Source organism: Triticum aestivum, chromosome 6B (genome assembly GCF_018294505.1).
Source record: "Triticum aestivum cultivar Chinese Spring chromosome 6B, IWGSC CS RefSeq v2.1, whole genome shotgun sequence".
Lineage (NCBI taxonomy): Eukaryota > Viridiplantae > Streptophyta > Magnoliopsida > Poales > Poaceae > Triticum > Triticum aestivum.
In genome coordinates this window covers 624,778,574-624,804,436 of record NC_057810.1, presented here as the reverse complement: position 1 = coordinate 624,804,436, position 25,863 = coordinate 624,778,574, and the positions used below count along the sequence as shown (strand labels likewise).

The window sequence follows — 25,863 nt, the reverse complement described above, 5'->3', positions numbered from 1 at the left end:
CCCTCTTCACGGCAGCAACCTCGGTTAGCATCGGGGACGGCGCGTCGACGTCTTTCTGGAACTCCCATTGGATAGGCCCGGGCACGCTCGCCCAGCTATTCCTGCGGCTGGCCCTGCATGCCCAGAGAAAGAACAGGACGGTGAAGGAGGCCCTCGCGGACGACACCTGGATCAAAGACCTAGCCCATGGTCGTACTGAACATCTGATCAACGACGTCCTAGTCTTGCATAGACGGCTTCATGGCGCTGCCGGCGAACTGCGTGCGGGCAACCCCGACTCCATCAGATGGATCCTCGAGCGGACGGGCGAATACTCAGCTAGATCAGCTTATCGGTTGCAATTCCAGGGCATGACGTTCTCGGTTTTCGGCAAGATCATATGGAATGCTTGGGCCCCTGGGAAGATCAAGATGTTTGCATGGCTCGTGCTACAAAACAGGCTGTGGTGCAACGACAGACTTCAACGCCGACGCTGGAAGAACGAGTACTTCTGCCAGTTGTGCACTCGAAACCTTGAATCCTCCAAGCATCTGTTTTGGGAGTGCCCAATGGCAAAGAATGCCTGGGAGACGATAAGCTCATGGACGGGCTGCGCCCCACTAGCTCCAGATGCGAGATGGCAAGATCTCCAGCACTCCTCCATTGCGCTGGCCGCACCAAGATGGCGAAAAGGCACCAACACGCTTCTACTGCTTGTTTGCTAGGAGATATTGCAGGAACGGAACAACGCCACCTTCAGGAAAAGCACCCCAAGGGTCTCCAACGTCATCAGAAGGGTTACGGACTGCATCGAGCTATGGTGAGCCGCGAGTGCAACCTGCATTGAAAGCCCCTTCCGGGAACCTAGGTTCTTGTTGTTTGAGGATTGCCGGTCTATGGCAAGCCCTCGGATCGCCTGGATCCACACACCACCTTCTGTTTTCCCACTGCTTCCTGCTTATCAATGAAAAGCCAGCGAAAAGCTGGATCTTGCAAAAAAAAAAAAAAACCCACCACTAGACTCCAGGCTCCGTCTTCAACCCCCACTACGTACAAAGCATATACTACAACGATAAAACCTCCTCTCGCACGGTGCAGCGCCCACGCGGCCGCGGCTTTCCAGCTTTGACCGCTCCGTCCCCGAGACGGCGGAGACCCCAAACCAAAACGCAAACAAGACGCATCTTGTAGCCTGCCTGCCTGCCAACGTAGTATATACGAGCACGGAGCGGAGCAAACGAGCGAGCTAGAGAGCCTAGAGCTAGCGTGGAGGTAGCTCGATCATGGAGAAACAACCCAGCAGCTGGCAGGGGAGCAACGGCGGCCACGAGAAGAGGCTGCCCCTGCGCGGCGGCGGCCGCCTGGAGACGGAGGCAAGGGCGCCGCACGCCCACGCCCACGCCGCAGATCAGCAGGAGGCGGGGCGGGGCAGGCACCGCCGCAACTGCGTGCGCGCCGCGCTGGTGCTCTGCCTGCTCACGCTCCCGGCCTGCGTCCTCATCGTCGGGAACCTGCAGGCCGAGTCCTCGTCGGAGATGCTCTTCGACGTCGACGACCTCCCAAAGTACGACGACGACGACCAAGGTACTGCCACACCCCTTGGAATTCATACTCGACCATTCACACATATGCGCACACGCATACGCAGCTACCGTACGACTGTAGAAGCTGAAGCCGATCGACGTTTTCCGGATGGATCATCGTAGAACTTGCACCACTTACTCAGAGACTCGAGAGAAATTGCTTTGCACACATACGATCTGATGTGTCTCTACTAGACTCCAAGCTGCATTCCTTTTCCCCGTGGAGTTGGTTGATTGGACGAAAGCACATGCGACAACAATTGTATGTGTGTTCGGACATGAAAATGTCGTACGTATAGCAGGTCACGGATGGAAAGGTTCTCAGCAAGTAGTAGATGCAGGGAATGGTCTTTTTTGTAGAAAAAGAGGTCCAGGAAATGATGGGGAAGTTCATGGATGGAGGGAATCGTAGGGGCACAATATACCCCACGAACATGGTTGCAAAGCAGATTCCCGTTGTCTGAGCATTGCTTATTTTACTCGGGGCGATCATGTCTAAATCCTAATCTCACGTTGGCCACTGTCGGATATCGCGCTCCGGCAAAACCCTTAAGATTCGAATTTTGATGTGCGCACGAAGATCTTCTCCTTACCGATTCACATCCACAACTTCGCCGTATTCTAAGCTAGCACGATGAACAACACAAAAGACATAAGATTTATACAGGTTCGGGTCACCGTTGTGGTGTAATACCCTACTTCTGTGTGTGGTGGTGGATTATCTCTTGGGCAGATGATCAACAGTATAAGGAAAGAACAGCCTCGCGAGGCAAAGTGTTCTTGTGCCTGGTGGGTGGTTTTGCTTGAGGTGGGATTCGATCTGATTGGCCGGGTCTTCCCCTTTTGCCTTGGTGGTGGCTAGCACTATTTATAGAGGCCCTGGTCCTCCTCCCAAATATTGAGCGGGAAGGGAGCCAACAACGGCCATTTTGAAAGAGGACAGCTAGTACAAGCTATCCTGACTAAAGGTGGTCTTCGACTGCAAAAGGCACTGGTGATGACGCCGTCTTAGGCTCCACGGTGACCTCCGTCCTGCCGCTCTGCTGGTCTTGGTCTCGTTGCACTGATATGGAAACCTTTGCTTGCTGCCTCGGTACTCCGCGCCTGCGCTTGCCCCCCTTTGCAACAAAAGGGAAACGAGGACTCTGCACAAGCCGACGCCCGCCTGGCGCCCGCCTGGTCTCGATCGTCATGGCTTGCGTCATGAGCACCTCGCGAGGTAACCCTTGCCTTGATCTCTCCGCCTCCTCGCGAGCCTGCCTGGTGAGGCCGCCCCTGAGGAGGATTTGTGTCGTCCGCCCCGCGAGGCTTGGCTCCTCGCGAGGGTCTTGAGTTTGGGTTGATGAAGATGGGCTGTACTGGGCCACTGGCTGAGCCACGCTGCAGGCCGCACGCAGGCAAGTCTGGGGACCCTCGTTCCCAGAACGCCGACAGTAGCCCCCGGGCATAAGGCGCGCTCGGACTTGGCTTAGCAGCGAAGCCAAAGGGCAAGTGCGGAGCGCCCCGGGCCCCAACAACATGCGGCATTGGTCAACGTGTGGCGACTGATTGGACGTGGGCGTCTCCACTTCCCCACACTGCCTCAGCAACTGCCCGGTTGACAAAACGCTGGCCCGGGTAAGGCTTGCCTTCATTGTTCTCCTTCGCCTTGCTCCAGATCCCCTTCCTCCTTCCCCTTTCAGCGAGCAATGGCACCCCGCAAGGCTGCGGCCAACACCCTGCCAGCTTGGTACTTGCCGGCCCTGGACGCCCCCAACATGTCGGAGAAGAATCTCGCCGCTACGCGCCTGATGACGGCGGTGGAGGGCAACGAGATGGGGGCGACCAAACTCCGGGCCGGCTCTACCGAGCCGGAGGCCAAGGGGAGCACCTTCTACCCCTTCTTCATGAGCGTCGTCGTCGCCGGCTTGGTTCCTCCCTTCTCTGAGTTCTTCTACGCCGTCCTCCGCCATTACCAGTTGCAGGCCCTTCCTCTCCATCCCAACTCCATTCTCCTTTTGTCGATTTTCGCCTACTATTTGAGGTGCACGTTGGGGTGATGCCGTTTGTGGCCTTGCTGCGCCACTTCTTCTCCCTCTGAATCACCGGCGAGTATACCTCGGTGTGTGCCAGTTTTGTCGTGTACTCCAAAGCCAACGCAATCTCGAAGACCGGAAAGAGGGTCGACGGCTTCCGTAGCAAGTGGGTCATGATGGATGCCAGATGCATCCACTCCCGGTTGGTGCTGCCAACGGAGCAGCCCCAGCCTGACGAGGGGTGGTCTCGCGTGAAGCTTGATGACAGCCGTGTGAAGTTGGCGCTGGAGAAGATGAACACGGACCTGAGACCGGGCAACATGAAGGCGGCGAAGCTGACCGGGACTACGCTCTTGAGGGAGTTCCTGACGCAACAGGTGGCTCCACTTCAGGCGCATTCGCGCCTGCTGTAGATGCTTGGGAGCGCGGACAACGATCTTCGCCTGAACCCGGCGGCCTTGGCCGACGAGGACCTGGCCGCAACTCTCCACCTTTTGGTTGGAGACGACCTGGGAGGCATGGAGGACACTCCTGCCCTCCTGTTCCCCCACGACAACTGGCAACTGGCGGTAGATGCCATGCCCACCTTTGATGGGCGCGGCCTGGTGCCGGCGGTGCCTCCTGAGGGCCAGGGGGCGACGGCGCTAGTGGAAGTGTCTACTGGTGAATCCCGTGGGGGAGGAGAGGAGGACGAGGAAGAAGAGAAGCACGACTCGGAGGAGACCGCTGAGGGGACGGGGGATACCTCCCCCTGGCGCAGGGCCAGCATCCTCCGCACCCTGCCGGACGACAACGAGGCCAACGTCGTGCGAGAAGGAGAGGACTCGCCCGTGATCCTGAAGAAGGACAGGTCGGCGCTGATCTCCCAAGGGGTTGCTGCTGCCCAGGCACTGCCCAAAGCCGTCTCCAATTCTCCCGATGCGCCCTCTTCTACTTCTGGACCTCCCGAGGCTGCGCCCCGTACCAAGAGGCTCTTGGGCTTTAAGCTCAACAAGCGGTCGGTGGCCTACGCCGCGATTGACCAGTAAGTGCTCGAACTCTGTCTTGTTCTTGTTTTTGCTGCCGGAGCTTGCCGTCCTTCATCACTTGGTTAGGTCACCGCCTGCGGCGAAGAAACAAAAGGGGACACGGTGGCTCCGCCTGGGGCAGGCTCATCTGCTGCGGCCGCGCCTTTGCTCATGGGAAGGGGAGGCAATGCAGTTCGCACTTCCCCTGCCCGATCGTACTCGCGAGGCCCGGAGGAGCGCTCTGGCGGGATGCCAGCCTCCATGGCCCTGCCGGCTTTGGAGGTGCCGGTGCCTGATGTTGTTGCTGAGGTGGCCAAGACTCAGGAGCCCCCAGTCTCCCGAGCCATGGTTATGGTGCCACCTTCTCCTCCTGCACCGCTGGCTCCGAATTCCTCTGCCTCCTCTGCTGTCTTGGACCGTGCCTTTCTGAGCTGGGTCGGCTGCGAAAGGATCTCCAGGGCACCGACTCCCACCTGGTGGCCGGGCACTTGGAGATGATCTCTGGCTGGGTTCACTCCGACACCTCTGTCCGAGCGGCGCTGGAGCGGGCCGCAACAGCTTCTGAGGGGGAGAAGTGAGTCACGATTCAGGTCGCAGCCGCCCGTGATGCGGCGCTGAAGGATTCCATGATCGCCCGGGAACGCTGCACTGCGCTAGAGGCCGAGCTGCAGGGCTTGCGTGATGAGCTCGCCAAGGAAGCTCATAACAGCCAGCCGAAGGAGGAGGAGATGAAGGCTCGGGAGGTCGCCATCGGGGAACGCGACGCCAAGCTGACCGCCGAACGCGGCCGGCTGGGTACGCTAGAGCAGAAGTTGAAGATGGAGAGGGCCGAGCTGGACGCCAAGGCGAAGGTCTTGTTCGAGGACCGCGTGGCCTTCACGGATCTTGAGGTGAGGTCTCACAAGGCACTGAAGGCGCTCTACAAGGATGGCTTGGAGAAGCCGCTGGCTGGTGCCAAGGAGGGCCCTGTCCAGCTGCTCCCTTTCTTGGTTGAGGCGCTCGAGGAAGTTGTGACCGGCGTCGGCCCCATGGCCGAGACTGAGGCTCGCGTCCTTTCTTCTGTGGCACTGACACGTGTCTTTAGCCACGTCTACCTTCACGACCCTGGCGCCAACCTCGACGAGCTGCTGGAGCCCGTGGACGAAGAGCGTTCCGCCTCTGCTGCTAAAGCCGTGAAGGGCCGAGCTGAGGCCCTGCTGGTGAAGTTCCGCGCCTTTGCCACTGTGCCCAGGGAAGGTGCTATTGATTCCGCGGCCTCGGGAGGTGGAGCTGATGGAGGCCACCCCACCATGGAGGCGGGGCTCCTAGCGAATGACGGTGTTGCCCAAGGGTGATCTTCTCGCGGCTTCTTTCCTGTTTTAACTCCTACAATATGCACCGTGCCTCGTGGAGGCGTTTAAACTTGCGTTTGGTAACATGAAGACAATTATGGTTTGTAATATTTGCTTCTGGATTTGCTTCGGAATCTAGCAGTTTCCTTCCTATTTGCTTTATCTTCCACGTCGGCAGGGCCCGGCCCCATGCATACCTCAACCGCCGTTAGCCCCGACCGGATCACGAGGACGGGACCAAGGAGTGAGGGGCTACGTGACAAGTTAGGCTCCTGAGTCGCGATGCTCAAGAGTACCCCTTGACGCGCGAACATCAAATAGGGAGGGGATGTAGGAGTATATCTGGCGTTCTACGTCGGCAGGGCCCGGCCCCGCGCATACCTCAACCGTTGTTAGCCTTGCGGAACTAAGGAGTAAGGGGCTACGTGACCAGTTAGGCTCCTGAGTCGCGATGCTCAGGAGTCCCCCTTGACATGCAAACGATCTTCGTACCTTGGCTCCGCTCAGGGAGGGGCGCACGATGACCAGGTCCGAGGAACCTGGCTGGGTGGCGTACTCTCGGGCGTGACCCGGGCGCAGCCCCCATGTCCAGCCCCCTCGCATGACGCTCCCGAGGGGAGGTGCTGCGATGAGGCTAGACACTGAGCTCTGGGCTCCCTGAGGTTGATGCAGCCGTGGGCCGTCCTCAGTTGTTTATCACCAGCGCAGAGCATAGCGCTTCCGTATGGGTACGGGCATAGCCGCTCCTCGGCAGTGTCGTCAGCCAGCGCGGAGCATGGTGCTTCCACTAGTGCGTGGAAGGAGGGGCCCTCCGGGAGGAGCCCCCTAGGCGTGTACAGCCCCGCCCTGACATGTGGCTTGCACGGTAGGGCTAGACGAGGTGTGTCTGGGCACTCGTGAGCCAGCGCAGGACTCATGAGGCCCTACCTCAAGGCGGGTTGCGCCTGGGTCTTGAGTCTTGGACGGTTGTGTGTTCCTGCAGGGTGATTAGATACAGATGCTCTACGTCCTCAGGTCCCGGACCTCGAGCGAGCTCAGCCGTCGTTGGTGTGCCAGGTCGCAATGTCGTGGACAAGGCCAGGGGGTGAGGGCTGGAGAGCCAGTAAGAGCTCATGAGTCGCGATGCTCAGGAGCCCCCCCTTTAACGTGCAAGCGATTTGCATGAGGGAGAGAAGGCCCATGATGGGTGGCAGAAGACAATCATAGGCAGGTTAGGCATGAAAGGCAGATCATCTTAGGTAAATGTGGAAGGGATACATGCCACTGGGTCAGGTCCGAGCGGCTTGGGGATGATGCAGCCCGAGGGGCGCCCCCTAGCACGGTAAACTAAAGACACAAGCAAAAGGGATATATGCCGCAGGGGCAAACCCGTGCGTCGTGGGAATGATGCAGCCCTAAAGGCGCTCCCAACTGAAATGAACTCGAAAGATGTCACCTGGTACCATTGTAGAGGGGGTGTTGGAGTAGCTGAAGATGCGCGGTGAAGAGGCCGACCCTCACGAGCCACCGGAGCCCCGAGCCTCGGGAGGCTCTGGGGAAACAGGCGGTTCCTCGAGGACCATCTCCATCTCTGCCAGGACCGCGTGATGCCTGGCCTCCTGAGCCGCCAGGATGCTCCGCAGATGGCACTGGTGAGTAGCAGCCTCGTTCGGCAGGCTGAAAGGCATGCGAACATAGCTGTGCGGTGGACCCTCGCAACGTCCCACGCGCGAGGGCCAGAGACGCTCTTGAGACGCGGCCCGGTTGAGCCCTGAGAAGTTGATGTAGACGCGCAGTCCACCATCCTCGCCCGGATGAGGAGCTACGCCAGGCGGACGGCGATTGCCGCGCATGGGCTTTGCTTCTTGAAGCTCTCGAGTGGTCTTGGTGATATACTCTGAGGGTTGGGCTTTCCACGCCCAAGCCTTCCTGAGGGAAACGTGCTGCGAAGCACGCCTCCAAGTGGTGCCCGAGCACCACCCTCGTGATCTTGGCAAAGTCTGAGGCCCTTCAGAAGAGAGCCCCCGAGCCCTGCTCGAGGAGGGCGCTGGGCGCGCCTTCCTATGTGATGGAGGGAGGCGCCTCTTGCGCGGGCGCGGATCCTGATGCGACACCTCCTGAGAAGCTAACCTCCTGAGGCCTTGAGTTGAGCGACGTCTTCTTCTTCTTGGGGACTGCCTCAGGAGGGTTCTCACCCTTGTTATCTGGGTCCTCGATTGATGTAGCTTGGAAGGCGCGCTCGAGGGAGCACACCGCATCTTTCTCTTCGCAGGGAACCATGATGATCCCACCGCTTCCTGGCATCTTGAGGACATTGTAGCCATGGTAGGTCACTGCCATGAACTTGGCCAGGGTTGGATACCCGAGGATGGCATTGTATGGCAGGCGAATGTGGGCGACATCGAAGTTGATGAGATCGGTGCGATAGTTGTTGCGCTATCCAAAGGTGACAGGAAGGCGGACCTGCCCTATCGGGGTGGTGGAGCCAACAGTAACTCCCGAGAAAGGCTTGGTAGGCTACACTTGATCATATGGCACTTGGAGGTTGTTGAACGTCTCGACGGACAGGACATTGAGCCCTGCACCGCCATCGATGAGGGTCCTGGTAACTTGCACGTTGCTGATGACTGGGGAGCAGAGCATCGGGAGGACGCCAGCGGTAGCCGCACACTTGAGTTGATCTGCCGAGCTGACAGTGATGGCGCAGTTGGACCACCTAAGCGGGCGCGTGGCCTCGAGCTTGGAGAGGACTGCATTCACCTCGCGAGCGAACTACTTGAAGATGCACTGAGAGGCTGGGGCCTGAGCACCGCCCAAGATGCAAGCGATAGCACGTGGCTCCTGGAAGCCCCCATCCCCCTCGTCCTGGTGGTGGTCATCATTCCTCCGTGGCGATGATGGCAGTGGAGGTAGGCCTGCGTTGCCCTGCGGGCGGTCCTCGCGAGGCTGGTCCCTCCAGGCTCCCTCGCGAGGTTGGTCCTGCCAACGATCCTCGCGAGGTCGGTCACGCCACTCCTGGCGAGGGCCTCGGTCGTCCCATCATCCTCTGCCTCTTCCTCCTCTTTGGCCGTAGCCCCGGTCGTTGCGCTCGGGGCGTCGACCAATGTGTCCTTCTCGAACGGCCCTGAGCTCCTGGCATTCGTTGGTGTTGTGGGTGTAGAGGTTATGGTAGGCGCATAATTGGTTGCCCTTGGACGACTCCGGTTGGTCCCTGCCGTGCTTTATGTCTGGCTCCGCCGTGAGCACGGCTGCCCCTTTGCACTTCACATCTTTGGCCTTGACCTTCTTCTCTTCTGGGTCAGCAGCCGGAAGCTCGAGGAGGGAGAGGCGTCCTTCCTCAGCTCTTGTGCACTTGGTCGCTAGGTTGAGCAGCTCCAGAGATGTGCACTGATCCTCATGGATGGATGTCCTCCTTCATCTTGACGTCGCGGACGCCATCAGAAAATGCTGAGATGATGGCCTTGTCCGCCACCCTGGGGATCTTGAGGCGGGCGTTGTTGAAGCGTTGGATGTATTTCTGCAGGGTCTCCCCTAGCTGTTGCTTGATGCGGCGCAGGTCGCCCACGGCCGGGGGGCGGTCGTGAGTTCCCTGGAAGTTGGCGATGAAGCGTCTACGCATCTCGTCCTAGGAGGAGATCGAGCCGGGAGGCAGGTTCAGGAGCCAGGTGAGGGCGCCATCCTTGAGCGCCATGGGATGAAACCAGTTCGCCATGACCTTTTCGTCTCTGTTGGCCACCTCGATGCCCAGCTCATAGACCTACAGGAACTCCGCGGGGTCGGCAGTATCGTCGTAGTGAGGAGGCAGGTCCGGCTTGAACTTGCCTGGCTAGGCGACGCTACGTAGCTCAGTGGTGAAGGCGAGGAAACCTGCTTTGGTCGCCTGAGCCCTTTGCTGTGCGGGGCTTGGTCCTGGTGGTCCGCGCGTGCTGCCGCTAGGGGCAGCGCGGGGTCTTGACGCGCTGGTGCGGGGATGCGATCTTGCCGCGCTGGCACCAGGAGAACGCGAGCGCCATCTTAAGGCCAAGGGATTTCTTGGCAGCTTCTTTCATGGCGCGCGGGAGCTGGACGCGATGGGTCTCGCATAGGGGCCGCGCATCTCGAACCCAAGGCGCCTTCTTGAGGAGGAGGTGGCGGAGGCGCTCCCTAAGCAGTGTCGCCCATGCATGACGGAGGGCGAGGCAGCGAGAGGGACGGCGCCGGGAGAGCCCCCTGCGGCTCTCACAAGCTCGGTGATGCGAACGAGCTATTTTTCGTAGAGGTCGTCGACGGGATGGTAGTGCAGGAGCTCGCGTGCCAGGAGAAACGCGGCCTGCGTGTCCGTGGGGGCGTGACGAGCGTGAGACGACGAACCAGCCAGGGTTAGCGACGGAGTGGCGGTGCGGCCTTCCGCTGCATTGAGTGGTGCAGCGAAGATGCTTGATGCTCGTTCCCTGCCGGGCCAGTAGCGGCATTGGCAGCAGGCGACGGGGAACGACGAGGAGGCCCACCGACGGGGGCCGTCTGGGCGACGCGGGCGGCGAGAGCAGCCCGGCGCTCGGCGCGGGCTCGGCGAGTGTCTGCCATGGACACGATGAAATGACGGAACACAGATCTGCGGAGGAAAGTTTTCGGCGCACTCCTACCCGGCGCGCCAAATGTCAGATATCGGGTTCCGGTAAAACCCCTAAGGTTCGAAATCTGGGGTGCGCACGAAGATCTTCTCCCTCACGCTCACAACTTCGCCGCGATTCTAAGCTAGCACGATGAACAACACAAGAGACACAAGATTTATATAGGTTTGGGCCACCGTTGTAGTGTAATACCCTACTCCTGTGTGTGGTGGTGGATTGCCTCTTGGGTTGATGATCAACAGTACAAGGGAAGAACAGCCTCGCGAGGCAAGGTGTTCTTGTGCCTGGTGGATGGTTTTGCTTGAGGTGGGATTCGATCTGATTGGCCGGGTCTTCCCCTTTTTCCTTGGTGGTCGCTAGCCCTATTTATAGAGGCCTTGGTCCTCCTCCCAAATATTGAGCGGGGAAGGGAGCCAACAACGGCCATTTTGAAAGGGGACAACTAGTACAAGCTATCCTGACTAAAGGTGGTCTTCGACTGCCAAAGGCACTGGTGATGACGCCGTCTTGGGCTCCACGGTGACCTCTGTCCTGCCGCTCTGCTGGTCTTGATCTCGTTGCACTGATATGGAAACCTTTGCTTGCTGCCTCGATACTCCGCGCCTGCGCTTTCCCCCTTTGCACCAAAGGGGAAACGAGGATTCAGCACAAGCTGGCGCCCGCCTGGTCTCGATTGTCATGGCTTGCATCATGAGCACCTCGCGAGGTACCCCTTGCCTTGATCTCTCCGCCTCCTGGCGAGCCTGCCTGGTGAGGCCGCCCCTGAGGAGGCCTTGTGTCGTTCGTCCCGCAAGGCTTGGCCCCTCGCGAGGGTCTTGAGCTTAGGTTGATGAAGACGGGTCGTACTGGGCCACTGGCCGAGCCATGCTGCAGGCCGCAGGCAGGCAAGTCTGGGGACCCCCGTTTCCAGAACGTCGACAACCGCATCACCTGCTAAGTGATAAAATACTCTCGTCTTGCTGGCCTGCTAACGATAAATCGGTTGAATTAGATGAGAGAGCACAGCAGAGGTGATCAAATCAACTAGCCAAAGGCCAGTTAAATCGGTTGAGTTATTTATTTATTTATTTTTGCGGGAAAATACGGTTGAGTTAGACACGGAAGATCCGAGCCATGGGATTTCTTTTCTAAGTCTAGACTAGCTTGAGAATTTTCAGTGGACGACGTCGGACTACGGGCTTTTTCGTGTCAAAGGAGAGTAAAAAACAATACCGCTATGACCGCTCAGGCATCTCCAGAGCGGACTCTCAGACCGTCCACAACCGTCCGGACCATGTGGTCCGAATGTGTTGAGCAATCTAACATGGATCCGTATCAATCCGTCGAGTGGGCCAGCCGTATTTTTTGTCAAACCCGGGACAAAGTGGAGGGCTTTACGGGGTGTCCAAACAGCAGCCACGTAGGACTCCGACACCTTTGGCCCACCAAAACCCCTCCCGGACCCCGCGCCTCCATCCTTTCATTTTCTCTTCTTCAATCTTTCTCTCTTACCTTCGCTGCTGCTCTACCACCCTGAGCGCCACGTCGTACCCCTGCCGTTCCTCACCTCTTCTCTGACTATCGCAAAGGTACCATCCGCTCATACGATGCTCACCATGCCCGACAACTGGTTGGTGAATTTCCCAAGCTAACTTTTTTGTCCCTTCTTCTTTGAAACAATGGATTCGGATATGGAGTACATATACGAACACTATGCTGAGTCGCCCAACATCTCGTTTGACGAGGAGAACTACAGGGACAAGACGGCGATGATGTAGGCGATGCTTCAAGACACGGAACGTGTGGAGGAGCATGTTCTAAATTTCAGGGGATCGATTACGGGTCATTTAACACTGATGGATGACTACTTTGCCCCTGATGCCCTATTTGCTGACAATTTTCGCCATCGCTTTCAGATGTGCAAAGATGTCTTAGACCATCTTTACCATGGCGTCTGGTCCTTTGATGACTACTTCATCTTGAAGAAGAATGACGTGGGAAGCATTGGGTTCTCTTGATACCAGAAGTGCATGGCCGCACTACGGATGCTTGCATATGACATGGTCGCTGATTCATGGGACGAGTACCTACGGATGTCCGAGAGCACATGCGGAGATGTCATGGTTAGGTTTACAGCTGCAGTGGTCAAGATGTTTGGATCTCAGTACCTGAGCGAACGAACTATGGCAGACACCGAGAGGCTCTTGGCAATCTCGGAAGCAAGAGGGTGGCCAGGTTTGCTCGGATCACTTGACTACATGCATTGAAATGGAAGAACTACCCGAAAGCTTTACAAGGTCAAATATCATGTTCATGGTAAGAAGCCCATCATCATTCTTGAAGCAGTTGCATCATAGGATCTTTGGATTTGGCACGCTTTCTTTGGCGTGCCCGAGTCTCACAAATGACATCAATGTGTTGCAGCGATGACCATTGTTTCCTAGGCTGACTGAACGAAAAGCTCCTCCTTACCACTATACTGCCAATGGGCATGAGTACAATATGGGCTAATATCTGGTTGATGGTATCTATCCTGCTTGGCTACCTTTGTGAACACCATCTCTAACCAATTGGTCAGAAAAAGTCTCACTTTATCCAAAGACAAGAAACAAAGGATGTTGAATGGCTTTTGGAGTTCTGCGGGCACATTTTGCAGTTGTTCGTGGACATGCTAAACATTAATGGGATCCGGAGACCTTGTGGAAGGTGATGACCTGTTGTGTGATCATGCACAACATGATCATGGAGGATGGGGGTGAGGATGCTGCTGCAGGTCTTGAATTTAAGAATATGGGTGATCCTATCAAACGTTTCCACCAAACTCCAACCACATTTGAATAGTTTGTTCAAAGGCATCAGCTAATTCGGCATCGAGCAACTCATGAGCAATCGAAAGAAGATCTAATTGAGCATTTGTGGGTGGTTAAGGGGGACAACAATGTTGGATTGTAATATTTGTTTTTTTATTTGGACTACTGTTGCATTTGAACATTTGAACTATTTTGGACTATATATGCTACTAGTTGATCGTGCAGACTTAAAATAAAATAAAATTTAGGGTCAGATGTATGCAGACAACGTTGGGTGGCTGGCTCCCGCATCCGTATCCGTGGACTGGTCCCTCACTATCCGTGAATGGATACCAAAGCAAATTGCCGGTCAGTGTTGGAGACGCCCTCAGAGAGTTATCAAAGCTCGAAACTTCGGCTGTCCGGACATCAAACTTCATCGACCGAATCGTAGGAGCACAAGAGATCACACGAACAAACTTCAAAGCGGACGCTCAAACCTTCCACAAGGATCCAAACCAAGTTGTCCCGACACAGCATTTTTCCAAAATGTTCCAACTAGTGTGTTTTTTTCCAAAATCTTGGCGGAAGGAAAACATGATTAGCAATGGATTAATGCATCCTCCTTCAGAGTGCTTGCTTCATGTTAAACAAAGAGAAGGTAAAAAAGTATTGTCGATGGCATTCGGCCGAACACTTATCAGACGTGGTGTTTGCTATGGACGGCGTCGACAGGGGGCGGACAATACCCGAGCCGTCGACCGACCTGAGGGTGCAACGGCGATGAATTACAAGGCGCCTGGGTGGAGCAACGGTTGTTCGGCGAGAATTTTTTTTTTTGAAACGGAGGCAAAAGCTTTGCCTCATCCATTAAATAAGAGAGAATAGAGTTTGTTACAAATCACCCACGACACCACATGGATTATTACTCTCGCGATATGAAAGACCCTAATTTTTTTGCACCGGCGATGACCCAAAGGTTGGCCTCGGTCGAGATGGTGTTAAGCAAGATAGTCGGTGGAGGGCTTTTAAACCTATGTTCGGCAAGAATTGAGCGGCAACCAGAGTGATGTAGAGGTAGCGGCGGTCTTTGTGGGTGTGGATACAGAGCAAGAGAGGAAGGACGAAGTGGGAAGAAAGGGCTCCGAACGGGGTTTTGAGTGGTCCGGTTGTGTTGGAGTCCAATGTGGGGCGTCTACACTCTCCCAAATATCTCCAGCTTTGTTATCTGCTTGGCGGAATTCGCACATGCGAACCAGTCCATGAATGTTTGATGCACGACACCGGATGATACAGAGTGTTTGTGCTAAACAAATGGTTGGCGTCGTTTTAATACACGACGATGGAGATTCCTTACAACGCAGATACCCATCTCTTGCTCCTTAGTTTATTTGGACCGGCTTTGTCTAAATACCAATCTGAAGTTGGTCGTACCCCGTCCGCCATAGGCCAGTATGGTATTGACCTAGCAGGAGTATGCGTAACTTGGATATTCTTTTCAAGGTAATTAAGGATGAAATTAGACGCGAGAGCATACAGAGTGCACATGCGATCAACTAGCTAAAGGGGAAGTGCATCCATGAATCCGGATACATATGAACCCACTTTGAAACATTTCTAAATGCTGAAAATATCTGAAAAAGATTGCACGGATACATCTTCATGTTTTATGTGCCTGCATAAAGTTTCACGATAAGTTTTTTATGGCATGTGCAAAAAAGACAAAAATTTATCATTGTGATACAATATTGTGCTTCTAAATAGATACAATATTGTGCTTCTAAATAGACAAAAATTCTCGGGGTTAGTTGAAGTTGTTCTAGTATGTCTTTATAACAGCCGTTTGGTTGGATGTTTATCTGTCTGGCTACTTTTGGTTATGCCTAGGAGCTTTGAACTCTGTTGCTTGGTTTCATTAATGAGATAATTCGAGTTAGTTTTCGTCATAACAATCGGCGGGTAAGATATAATTAGTCATGTACACGAATGTTGGAAGGGACATATCGAACCAAGAAAGTATATATACTAGCCTGCCTTATTATAATGTTATTTCCGTTCAAAAATTAATGGAAAGGGTGATGACTCCCTTTTTTGTAAAAAAAGTGTGTTTAGTTTGGTATAAATAATGATACTTTTTTAAGACTCTGAAAATGCTTTGATCGGTCTATGTTTTGATCGATGTGTTAGAAGGGATACTTTTTTAAGAATAATATCTTTTGTGAATAAATATTTTTCATAAAAGGAATCAATACGTTGGGTATACCACTTTATATTTGTAGCATATGTTATGACAACACGTATAGGAAAGTTGAAGAAATTTGTACACATGACAACACGCGTTAATTCAAATGTTCAAGTACGCATTTGAAACAATATGTTGTACGTGAACGTGATGACATAATATGTCTGACGACATAATATGTATATACGCTACCACTGAAGAAAACCGGGGGCAACTAGAGGTCCATGTCCAGTTAGTTATTCTAGATTGTTCATTGAAAAGACACTTTCAGTCAGTCTTCTCGTGTATTTTTTTAGAAGGTACAACCCACTTTGTTATAATATTCTGTTACTGGCTTACTCAAGCGATACAAAAATAAAAGGACATCGCTAACGCCCACACGTGTGGTGGGAGACAAATCCGCCCACACACCTTATAGCATACAGACTATACCATGTCACTACATGCATGCATGTGGAAATCTTTTTGAATTTTCTGTTTTATAATGTTTTATCTCTTAAATGAAAAATCCGACTAAAGATCCGCTTTCACCATTAAACCCTCGCAACCAGATCTTCGAAACCAGATCTCATATCAATATATTTCGACGAATTATTTTTGGGGTTAAAAGTTGTCGTGTCTATTGCACATGAATTGCCGTGATGTTTACACTGAAGTTGTCATGATATGTTTCAGCTATTTTCTTGTACATTTAAAAGTAAATTTTGACATATTATAAAACAAGGAATTAAGAAACTAGACTTGCCAAGCACCATAAATTAAAATTGCCATGATACATGCACTTAAAATTGCCATGGTTCATACAAAAAAATATTTTCATGGTCAAAGTACCAGAATTGCCATCATCGAAAAACTAAAATTGCCATGATCTACAAACTAAAATTGCCACATGGCAACTTTAGTTTAAGCACTATGGCAACTACAGTGTAAACATCATGGCAACTTTTGGGCAAAAAAAATTTCGTCAAAATATATCAACATGAGGTCTAGTTTTGAAGACCTCGTCGAGACGCATTTAATGGTGAAAACAGATTTTTAATTCGTTTTTTTAATTAGAAGATAAAACATTTTTAAGCCGAAAACCAAAAAAAAATCTGCTGATGTCATCTGTTCATACGTGGCAAAATGAGTGGTGATGAAGACGTGTGGACGATGTGCAAACGCCCACACGTGTGGGCGTTAGTTTTTCCGAAATAAAACCTGTCGGTGCTCCCAACAGTTTCCATGTCCCAATCCTTTCTAGGGATTTTAAGTAATTCAAGTGACTGTTTCCGGCTTTCCACTATGAGAATAATGACAAGAGTAATTCAACTTATATTTACTATTGGGCTTTTTAAATACAAAATGCAGCAGCAAACCAATACTATTATTTTGGTCCACTCCTTGTATTGTTTTCTTGCGCTGACTTAAAACATCTTATCTTTTTCAGATATAAGAGATGATATGCCTGATGATTTATCTCCATCGGCACAAATTGATTATGACAGACTTCTGGGTGGCCTTCTGGTCGAGGGATTTGATGAAAGATCGTGTCGCAGCAGGTACCAGTTTGCACGTTATCACAGGAATGCAGCAAGAGTACCTTCTTCATACCTCATAGAAAGATTAAGGAGGCAAGAAGCACTGCAAAAGAAGTGTGGTCCAGGCACCAAATCATACAACAATGCTGCAAAACAGCTCATGTCCACTCAGAGCATCAACGGCACATCGGATTGCAACTATCTCTTCCTGATAATCCATGCCGGGATGGGGAACCGGATGCTTGAGATCACTTCAGCGTTCCTTTACGCGCTTCTGACAGGCAGGGTTTTGCTTGTGGACCGTTCTAAGCAGATTGCCAGTACTTTCTGCGAGCCTTTCCCTGGAACTTCATGGTTGATTCCTTCAGATTTCCCTCTGAGCTATAATGAGTTCACCGAGCGTAGCCCAGAGAGCTACGGCAACATGTTGCAGGATAATGTTATCCGTGGCAACACTTATCGGTCTCTAACCAGTGCTAGGCCACCCTATGTGTTCCTCTATCTTGACGGCGACTGCGCTCCCAACGACACGCTTTTCTACTGCGAAGACCATCAACAGTTCCTGCAAGGCGTGCCGTGGCTGATCATGCGAACCGACATGTACTTTGTGCCGTCACTGTTTCTTATCCCAAGTTTCCAAGATGAACTGAGCAAGCTGTTTCCTGAAAAGGACACCGTTTTCCATCACTTGGGCCGGTATCTTCTTCATCCCACAAATGATATCTGGTATTCGGCGACAACGTACTACAGGGCCTACCTTGCTAAAGCTGACAAAGTAGTGGGGATACAGATCAGAGTACTTGAAACCAAGGGCATCCTCCAAAGAAATGGGCCATTTCCACACGTTTTAGAGCAGGTCCTTTCTTGTGCTCAGGGTGAAAAGCTGCTGCCACAAATCATCGGCGTGACCCATGAAGCAGCCACCGGGAATAATCGGACAATTGCCGTTCTTGTGACTTCGTTAAGCTCTTGGTACAGTGATCAGATCCGGGGAAGGTACAGCGAGCACGGGACCGTCGACGGCACCACGGTCAAAGTGTACCAGCCGAGCCACGAAGAGTACCAGAGGTCCAAGAACAAGAAGCACAACATGAAGGCGCTGGCGGAGATCTACCTGCTCAGCATGAGCGATGTGCTCATCACCAGCGGGTACTCCACCTTCGGGTACGTCGCACAGGGCCTCGCCGGCCTCACGCCATGGATCATGTACAAGCCCGAGGACGACCTGTACAAGCCCAAGAACCATGTCGTGCCGAAGCCACCATGCGGCCGCGCCATGTCCATCGAGCCGTGCTTCCACCAGGCCCCCTACTTCGACTGCAAGGCCAAGAGCTTCGCCGACCTGGGCAAGGTGGTGCCGTACGTGAGGCACTGCGAGGACGTCAGCTGGGGGCTCAAGATTGTAAATGAAACTCAGTTGTAGCTGTAACTTTTCTTTTCTTTTCTTTTCTTCACACGGTAACACAATTGCTTGCTAAGATAGAGGGTAGGCTTCTCTTTTTTTTTTTACGGGAAAATATGTTCCACAGATGTATTTTTTTTTCCTCTCGTGCATTTGATCCGAACTGTAGATAGTGGAAGATAAGCAGGTTCATCAATAGGAAAAATACTCCGATTACCATGTTCTCTGCCGTTCTTACTTGCGCGCGGCGCGGGGGGGGGGGGCTTTGTTTTGTACATGTTGGTGTTTGTTGAGTTTCTTAGTTTCTGCTCAGGTTTTGCCACGCTGGAGTAAATTGCACAAAACAATCACTTTGAAGGTTAAATTAGCAGACAACCACTACGTACATTTTTTTGGCAAAAAACACCATGTCTTGTGTATTTTTTTTCCTTTTGCAGAAAACACTGATCGACGGATCTGACTCTGCTAAGTGAGTTTATGACATGTGGGTCTTTTTTTTGCCTACGTGGCGTAGCTAGCCGTGCAGACCACCGTTAGACGGCGTCGTTCGGTCGAGAGACCAAATCTTACTCCCCCCCCCCCATCTCTTCTCCACTATGTCTCCCTCGCTCTGTGTGCTCTCCTCTCTCTTGCTCTGTTCGTGCTTGCCGCCGCCGCCGCCGCCGTGTCATGGTTTCCTGGAGTGATGGCGAAAGTAGCGACCACACCATTGAGTACGTCATCTCAGTTTCCAACGACGGCACCATGAAGGTAAGTTCTTAGAGTTAGGGTTAGGGTTTGTGATTTGGGGATTTCTCGAAGGAGCTTGTTCTCAAGTTTTGGATCAAATCTTTGGCTTTCCTTTGCACGCGCAGATCCCTGCTACCTCGGAGGACTCTGATTTCGAGGGCCCTGAAACGGAGTTGCTTGTTTTGTGCTACGGACACGCAAAGGCAGCAAAGAGGCGTGTTACTTTCGAAGGAATTCTCACTGGCAGGAGGTTTGTTTGGTCTGTAACGTACTTATGTTGATGTTACCATTGCCGTGGTCGGCTAGCTTTATTAATTTAAAAGCCGGACACTTCTTGTGTCTGTTCTCTAAAAGAAAATTTGCAGGCATTCATCGATTTGAGACGAGAAATCCCACGAAACAATGTCTTGGCTACAAATTTTGGTGCAAGGATCAACCATTGCTCAACTTGTCACATGCAAGAAATTCTTGTTTTCATTAAAAAAATATACATTAGTTGATACAGTACATGAGAAATAATTGACAACTACATTCGGGGGAAAAAGTTAACCCAACGACCGCAACAACAATTTCCTGATCCACGCAAGAGACGCTGGACATTGCCCTCCGTCACCAATAAAAGAACTGCATCCATCCCTTACATGCGGCACACGATACAATATCAAAACCTATGGGAGCCAGTTGATGCCACCTGACACCCACAACGGAGGAAACGGGCATGGAATGTCAACCGCGCGAGCTGTCACTATGTTCGCCATGCATGTTCCCTCTTGACTTAAACACCACAACCTAACATGCATGTTCAAAAGATTACGCAAAATCCCATGCATGCAGGCATAATGTTCATCCCATGGGCCATGGTCGTTGGCTCGTCTAGGACAGTTTGATTAGCTTGGATCAAGCCAGCTATAAATAGACATGCACAACACCAACTCTGCTTCACCCATCCGTCTTTTCATCCTCTCGCTAGCTAGCTGCAGAGTTCATAATATAGCAACCATGGCTGCTGACAAGCTTGCTGCCTTGGTTGTGGTAGCATTGCTTGGTTGTGTGGCGCACACATGCCAAGCGAGCTATGGGTATCCCAACCCATTGCCGCCCACCCCAAGCCCACCACCTCCTGCGGCACCCGCACCAGCGGTACTCACCGTGGGCTACTACCAAACGAAGTGCCATAACGCGGAGAAGATCGTGAGGGAGGTCGTCGAGGAGGCTGCAAAGGCCGACCCTGGCATCAGCGCCGCGCTCATCCGCCTCTTCTTCCACGACTGTTTTGTCAGGGTACGCCGAACTACAAGTGTATAGAATTCATGCAATCATGCTACGTCCATACGTGTGAATATTTACGCATGCATTGATATGTTTGTGAGGCACTAACGTGCGCGAGCCTTTTTGCCCAGGGTTGCGATGCCTCGGTTCTCCTTGACAACACCACGGCCAACCCGCAGACGGAGAAGTTCGGCATCCCCAACTTCCCCAGCCTCCGCGGTTAAGAGGTGATCGACGCGGCCAAGGAGAAGCTTGAGAAGGAGTGCGAGGGGGTCGTCTCGTGCGCCGACATCGTAGCCTTCGCCGGGCGCGACGCCACCGTTTTGCTAAGCGGAAAAAAGAAGTTCAGCTTCCTCGACTTCCTATGGGGTGACAGGAAGTCCAACTTCGACATGCCGGCCGGCCGCTACGACGGGAACATGTCCCTCGCCAGCGAGACCCTCCCCAACCTGCCCCCTCCCTTCGCCAACGTCAGTGTCCTCGAGGATATGTTCAGAGTGAAGGGGCTCAGCCTCGAGGACATGGTCACCCTCTCGGGCGCCCATACGGTCGGGATCTCCCACTGCTCGTCCTTCCTTGACCGCCTACCCCCAAACCCCTCATCGATGGATCCTACTTTAGCCGCATCCCTGCAGGGGCAGTGCAGCCGCGGCGGCGACCCCACTGTGGTTCAGGATCCCGAGACTCCCGATGATCTGGACAACCAATACTATGACAACGTGCAGAAACGCAAGGTGCTGTTCAAGTCAGACGCCGCGCTCATGTCATCTGAGACGACATCGAGATTGGTGGACAATCACGCCAAGGACCTGCGGGAGTGGTTGAAGCAATTCAAGGCGGCTATGGTGAAAATGGGCAGCATCGAGGTGAAGACCGAGGCCAACGGGCAGATCAGAAAGCACTGCCGGTTTGTGAATTAACCAGCTCACGAACGGCTGATCAGAATATGGCGTGCCCTCATCTTAAGTTCTTGACTCCTCGCAACCGAGAGTAATCAGAATAAGCTCGTGCTCTCGTGTGTACTAGCTAAATTACCGGTGCTGTTTTTTTCCTATGGAAATGTATTTTATTGGTTCATTCTTTGTTTTACATCTGTAATTGAATCTTTTCTGTTGACTTCGTTATGGAGGTATCTTCAGTTTGCTAAAATGGGAATTTCAGCACTGCCGTGCAGGGAGCTGAATCTAAAGAAACACACTAACCCTTCTTATAAAAAAATTAGCACTAAAATCTGTGAATCAAAAGAGGCCCTGAACTCCCCATGGTAGTGGGCACTAAACAACTCTGTTTCTGAAACCATGCGCAAGTGGGGCGAAAGATAGAGAAGCTGTGGTTCAGTTCGTTTAGCATCAGAACTCGGCTCGTGATTAGTTGCTCTGCGTAATCACATTTGACGATGAACCGTGGACTCGCCGGTACGATCCAAAAAGTATGCACGCAAGTGCCAGTACTATCCTACATTATTCTACGATGTGATTAATTGCTCATGTCCTGTTTTCAGTACTAGCGGCGGTGCAGGACAGGCCGTAGACCGTAGCTCTTAAGATTTGACAAATCCAATGCGTTATCGATCGACTAAAACAAATCCGCGAGAAATGCGCCGCGCCTAATCCCGTGTAGGCCAGCCGCAGTTTCTTGCCTGCCCCTGCTAGCAATAGATAAAGAGTGGTTTCGCCTCGCAACGGCGTCATAAGCTTTAGTTGGTTAGCCGAGGAACACGCGCGTCGGCGATGCACCGCAAGGCCAAGGTGTTCGCGGAGGGCGTCACGGAGCAGGAGACGTCGCCGGCGGCCGTGCTGCCGAGGACCGCCACGGCGCGCGACTTGCTGGAGGCCGAGGAGGCTCCGGACCAGTGCTCCATGACGCCGCGGAAGAAGAATAAGAAGAGGCCGATGGGCGCCGGTGAGAGGCGGTGCAGGCCGGCGGTCAACCTGTTGCTCGTCGCCTTCGTCGTGGCCGTGCTGCTGGCGGTCGTCCTTCTTGTCGACGGCGTCGGCGTTCCCGCGGTCTGGATCGCCGCTGCCGGAGCCCAGCTGCGCCGAGGTAACCAAGCTTAGTTTTCTCATATCATACATACATGCATGCTTACAAGTCTCTGTACAATAGTATGTGTTTCGATCGTGGTAAACTGGTAGTTCTAATCTTAGACCATAGATTTGTCCACGCAGTCTGCTGCAGGCTACATATGCGCAGCATCGGCAGCTGTAATTGCAGCATCGTGCAAACATGGGTCACTGCTTACTCAACTGAAAGTTAGCCTACCGTTATTATGCATTGATTTTGCACGTCGGCCGTGAATGTTCACAACCTTTCTCAATGAAATTAACTGACCTCCTGCTAGCTGCTTGCACTGTTGCGCATAAGAGCATCTCCAAACCCCAGTCAACTGTTGCTTCAGTGTAGAGACTGTTTGTCTGCCCCATGCGTAAATCTGACGCCAAGACAAGTCAACACTAGCTGAAGTTGACTCTGACTGGAGCTGGACGAGCTAAACCTTCTCTTTTTACGTGCATGCAGGTTCCGGTTACGCCTGGTTACCGTACGCGGGGAACGCGCCGGACAAACTCCTCGGCGGCCTCCTGGCCGACGAAGTCGACGACAAGACATGCCGCAGCAGGCACGAGTCCTCCGCGTACCGACGGAACACGCCGCGGCGGCCTTCCCCGCACCTCGTCGCGAGGCTTAGACGGCACGAAGAGCTCCAGCGACGGTGTGGCCCCGGCAGCGACGCGTACGGCCGCGCCATCCAGCAGCTGAGCGCCGGCAGGAGCGCCGTCGACGCCGAGTGCAAGTACGTGGTCTCCGTCTGCAACCGCGGCCTCGGCAACCGCATCCTCGCCGCCGCGTCGGCGTTCCTCTACGCGCTGCTCACCGACCGCGTCCTCCTCATCGACCGGGGCAACGGCATGGACGAGCTCTTCTGCGAGCCGTTCCCCGGCGCGACGTGGCTGCTGCCCCCGGACTTCCCCGTGGCGGGCCTCGCCAACATCACCGTCGACGCCGCCGAGACCTACGGCAACATGCTCAAGAACAAGGTGCTCACGGTGGACTCCAAGGAGCCGGTGCAGGTGCCGGCGTTGGCGTACGCCTACCTTGAGCACGACTACGGCGACGGCGACAAGAGGTTCTTCTGCGACGACGACCAGCGGCTCATGTCCAGCATCCAGTGGCTGGTTGCGAGGATGGACACCTACAGCGTGCCGGGGCTGTTCCAGGTCCCGTCGTTCGCGGACGAGCTCGCCGCGCTCTTCCCGGAGCGCGACGCCGTGTTCCACCACCTCGGCCGCTACCTCTTTCACCCGGCCGACCACGTCTGGAGCCTCGTCTCGCGGTACTACCGCGCCTACCTCGCGCGTGCGGAGCAGCTGGTCGGCATCCAGCTACGCGTCTTCGACAGCGAGCAGGGCAAGTCGCCGCACATCCTGCGGCAGATCACGTCGTGCGTGTGGAAGGAGAAGCTGCTCCCGGAGGTCCTCGCCGCCGGTGAGCCGGTCATCACGCCGGTGCCCGGGGGCATGTCCAGGACCGTCCTAATCGCCTCGCTGAGGCCGTGGTTCTACGAGCGCATCAAGAGCATGTACTGGGAGCAGCCGACGGCGAACGGCGAGGACGTGGGCGTGCACCAGCCGAGCCACGAGGAGTACCAGCAGTTCGGCCGGAGGTCGCACGACACCAAGGCGTGGGCGGAGATGTACCTGCTCAGCCTCTGCGATGTGCTCGTCACCTCCGGCTGGTCCACGTTCGGGTACGTCGCGCAGGGGCTCGCCGGCGTCACGCCGTGGGTCATGTACCGCCCGGTCAACTTCAGCGAGACGCCGGACCCGCCCTGCGGCCGCGACGTGTCCATGGAGCCCTGCTTCCACACGCCGCCCATGTACGATTGCAAGCTCAAACACACGGCGGACACCGCGAGGTCGGTGCCGCATCTCCGGCGCTGCGAGGACGTGAAATGGGGCTTGAAGCTTGTTGGCCCCAAATAGTACGTAGTACTAGGCAGTAGTTACACGGTTTCAGAGCCCAAACTCGATCACAAGTAGTAAAATCATACGTAGAATTTAAGATGGGTTTTGTTTGTGTACTCTTCTTGCGGGTGTCTCATGGTTAAAATCACTTCTCAAATCCAGACATGCAAGTATTCAGATCTTTATTATAATATATATGAAAAAGGGTCTGTCTATGTCACATCTAGATGTGAGATATTATCTCACATCTAACTTTTTCACCCTTGATTTTTTTTTGAAAAGTCTCTCATGGATTTGTTTTCTTCCTAGGATGAGGGCGTTAGATGTGAGATAATATCTCACATCTAGATGTGAAATAGCAAATCTGTATGAAAAAAGCAACAATATTCATAAATTTCAAAACTAGCAGTTAAGATGGCTACAAAGTTAGTCTTTAACACTGTGTTCTACTACGAATTACATGGGGTTACTGGCAGCCGTTAAGCGCCAAGTCGCGCGCCGGCTGCGGATATGGCCTGTCGGCGTTGCGTGGCGGCGAACCGAGGTATGTGGTGTGTTTCAGAAGCTTCTAATGCAGTGGCTTCGTGAGTGGTGTGCAGGCTAACGGAGGTGTAGTGCGTGGGGGGTGGTGTTGGGTGGTCTCTTACCGGCAACGGCTCGGCATCTGTGAACGTCGTTTCACCATTTTGGAGGCGCCGCCGTGGAGTCCATCACTTGCACACTCCTGGATCCAGTTTTTTGGGTGAAAGCCTAAGGCTATGTCGGGCCGAGAGAGGGCGTCGCCGTCGTCGCTTTCCTCTTTGGGTGTCGCCTTGAAGACCCATGGATCCCGTTTGCGCTCTCCATGTGCTAGATGCTCACGACTTTGCTGTCGGCAGGTGCTCGACCTGCGGTGTCATGGTGTGGCGTCGAGTTTGGCAACGATGATGATGGCCAGATGGTAGGGTGTCAACATGGCTTTGGTAGCCGTTTTGTTTCCGGCGTGCTCGATAGAATTTCCTTTGTCTCGCCATGTTTTCGCGAAGTCAGAGCTACCCTGGAGGTGCGTAGGTAGCGACGATAGTAGGTGATAAATGGTTTTTGAGGAAGCTTTGGTTGGCGCAAGCTCAACCCTTTTCTCCTGTTGACGGAGCATATTCCCGTCAGATCCCTCGGTAGGGGTCCAAGCGCAGCTGGATGTCATGGATCGGAGGTCACACGAGGGGTTTATCCAGGTTCGGGCCTCTAGAGTGTAATACCCTACGTCCTGCTGGTTTTGATTATTCATAAAAGGAGGGATACCTTGTGCGAGAGGTTACAATGGTGTATGATGTTGCTACCGAGAGTTCTCCAATCCGAGGATAGATGGATCAATGCGAACCCTAGACCTTCCTTTATATATACATGAGAGGTCTAGGGTTTACATGCCGGATGCGATCTGGGGTGTCGTCGTCCACTAGTCTTGGGCGTCACGAAGGTCTTCTCGCC

At 53.6% G+C, this 25,863-nt stretch overlaps 3 protein-coding genes across 3 annotated transcripts; all 3 read left to right on the top strand.

The window, feature by feature from the left end:
- Positions 1-1,212: 1,212 nt before the first annotated feature.
- On the top strand, positions 1,213-18,581 carry LOC123134592 (galactoside 2-alpha-L-fucosyltransferase-like). Its single transcript, XM_044553813.1, has 2 exons — positions 1,213-1,563; positions 16,944-18,581. The coding sequence occupies exons 1-2, from the start codon at positions 1,263-1,265 to the stop codon at positions 18,455-18,457; spliced, it is 1,815 nt and encodes a 604-aa protein (XP_044409748.1). The 5' UTR covers positions 1,213-1,262; the 3' UTR covers positions 18,458-18,581.
- A 1,550-nt stretch (positions 18,582-20,131) lies between these two features.
- LOC123134591 (peroxidase 2) lies at positions 20,132-21,558 on the top strand. Its single transcript, XM_044553812.1, has 2 exons — positions 20,132-20,446; positions 20,566-21,558. The coding sequence occupies exon 2, from the start codon at positions 20,827-20,829 to the stop codon at positions 21,352-21,354; it is 528 nt and encodes a 175-aa protein (XP_044409747.1). The 5' UTR covers positions 20,132-20,446; positions 20,566-20,826; the 3' UTR covers positions 21,355-21,558.
- A 589-nt stretch (positions 21,559-22,147) lies between these two features.
- Positions 22,148-24,594, top strand: LOC123134590 (galactoside 2-alpha-L-fucosyltransferase-like). The gene is made up of 2 exons (XM_044553811.1): positions 22,148-22,477; positions 22,952-24,594. Exons 1-2 carry the CDS (start codon positions 22,165-22,167, stop codon positions 24,412-24,414), a joined length of 1,776 nt encoding a protein of 591 aa, XP_044409746.1. The 5' UTR covers positions 22,148-22,164; the 3' UTR covers positions 24,415-24,594.
- The last annotated feature ends 1,269 nt before the right edge of the window (positions 24,595-25,863 follow it).

Bases quoted from the DNA above. Each gene is read 5' to 3' on its own strand.
- LOC123134592 (XM_044553813.1), top strand. From the start codon at position 1,263: ATGGAGAAACAACCCAGCAGCTGGCAGGGGAGCAACGGCGGCCACGAG. The intron at 1,564-16,943 runs GTACTGCCACAC...TATCTTTTTCAG, and splicing joins GTACGACGACGACGACCAAG to ATATAAGAGATGATATGCCT.
- LOC123134591 (XM_044553812.1), top strand. From the start codon at position 20,827: ATGCCGGCCGGCCGCTACGACGGGAACATGTCCCTCGCCAGCGAGACC.
- LOC123134590 (XM_044553811.1), top strand. From the start codon at position 22,165: ATGCACCGCAAGGCCAAGGTGTTCGCGGAGGGCGTCACGGAGCAGGAG. The intron at 22,478-22,951 runs GTAACCAAGCTT...ACGTGCATGCAG, and splicing joins CGGAGCCCAGCTGCGCCGAG to GTTCCGGTTACGCCTGGTTA.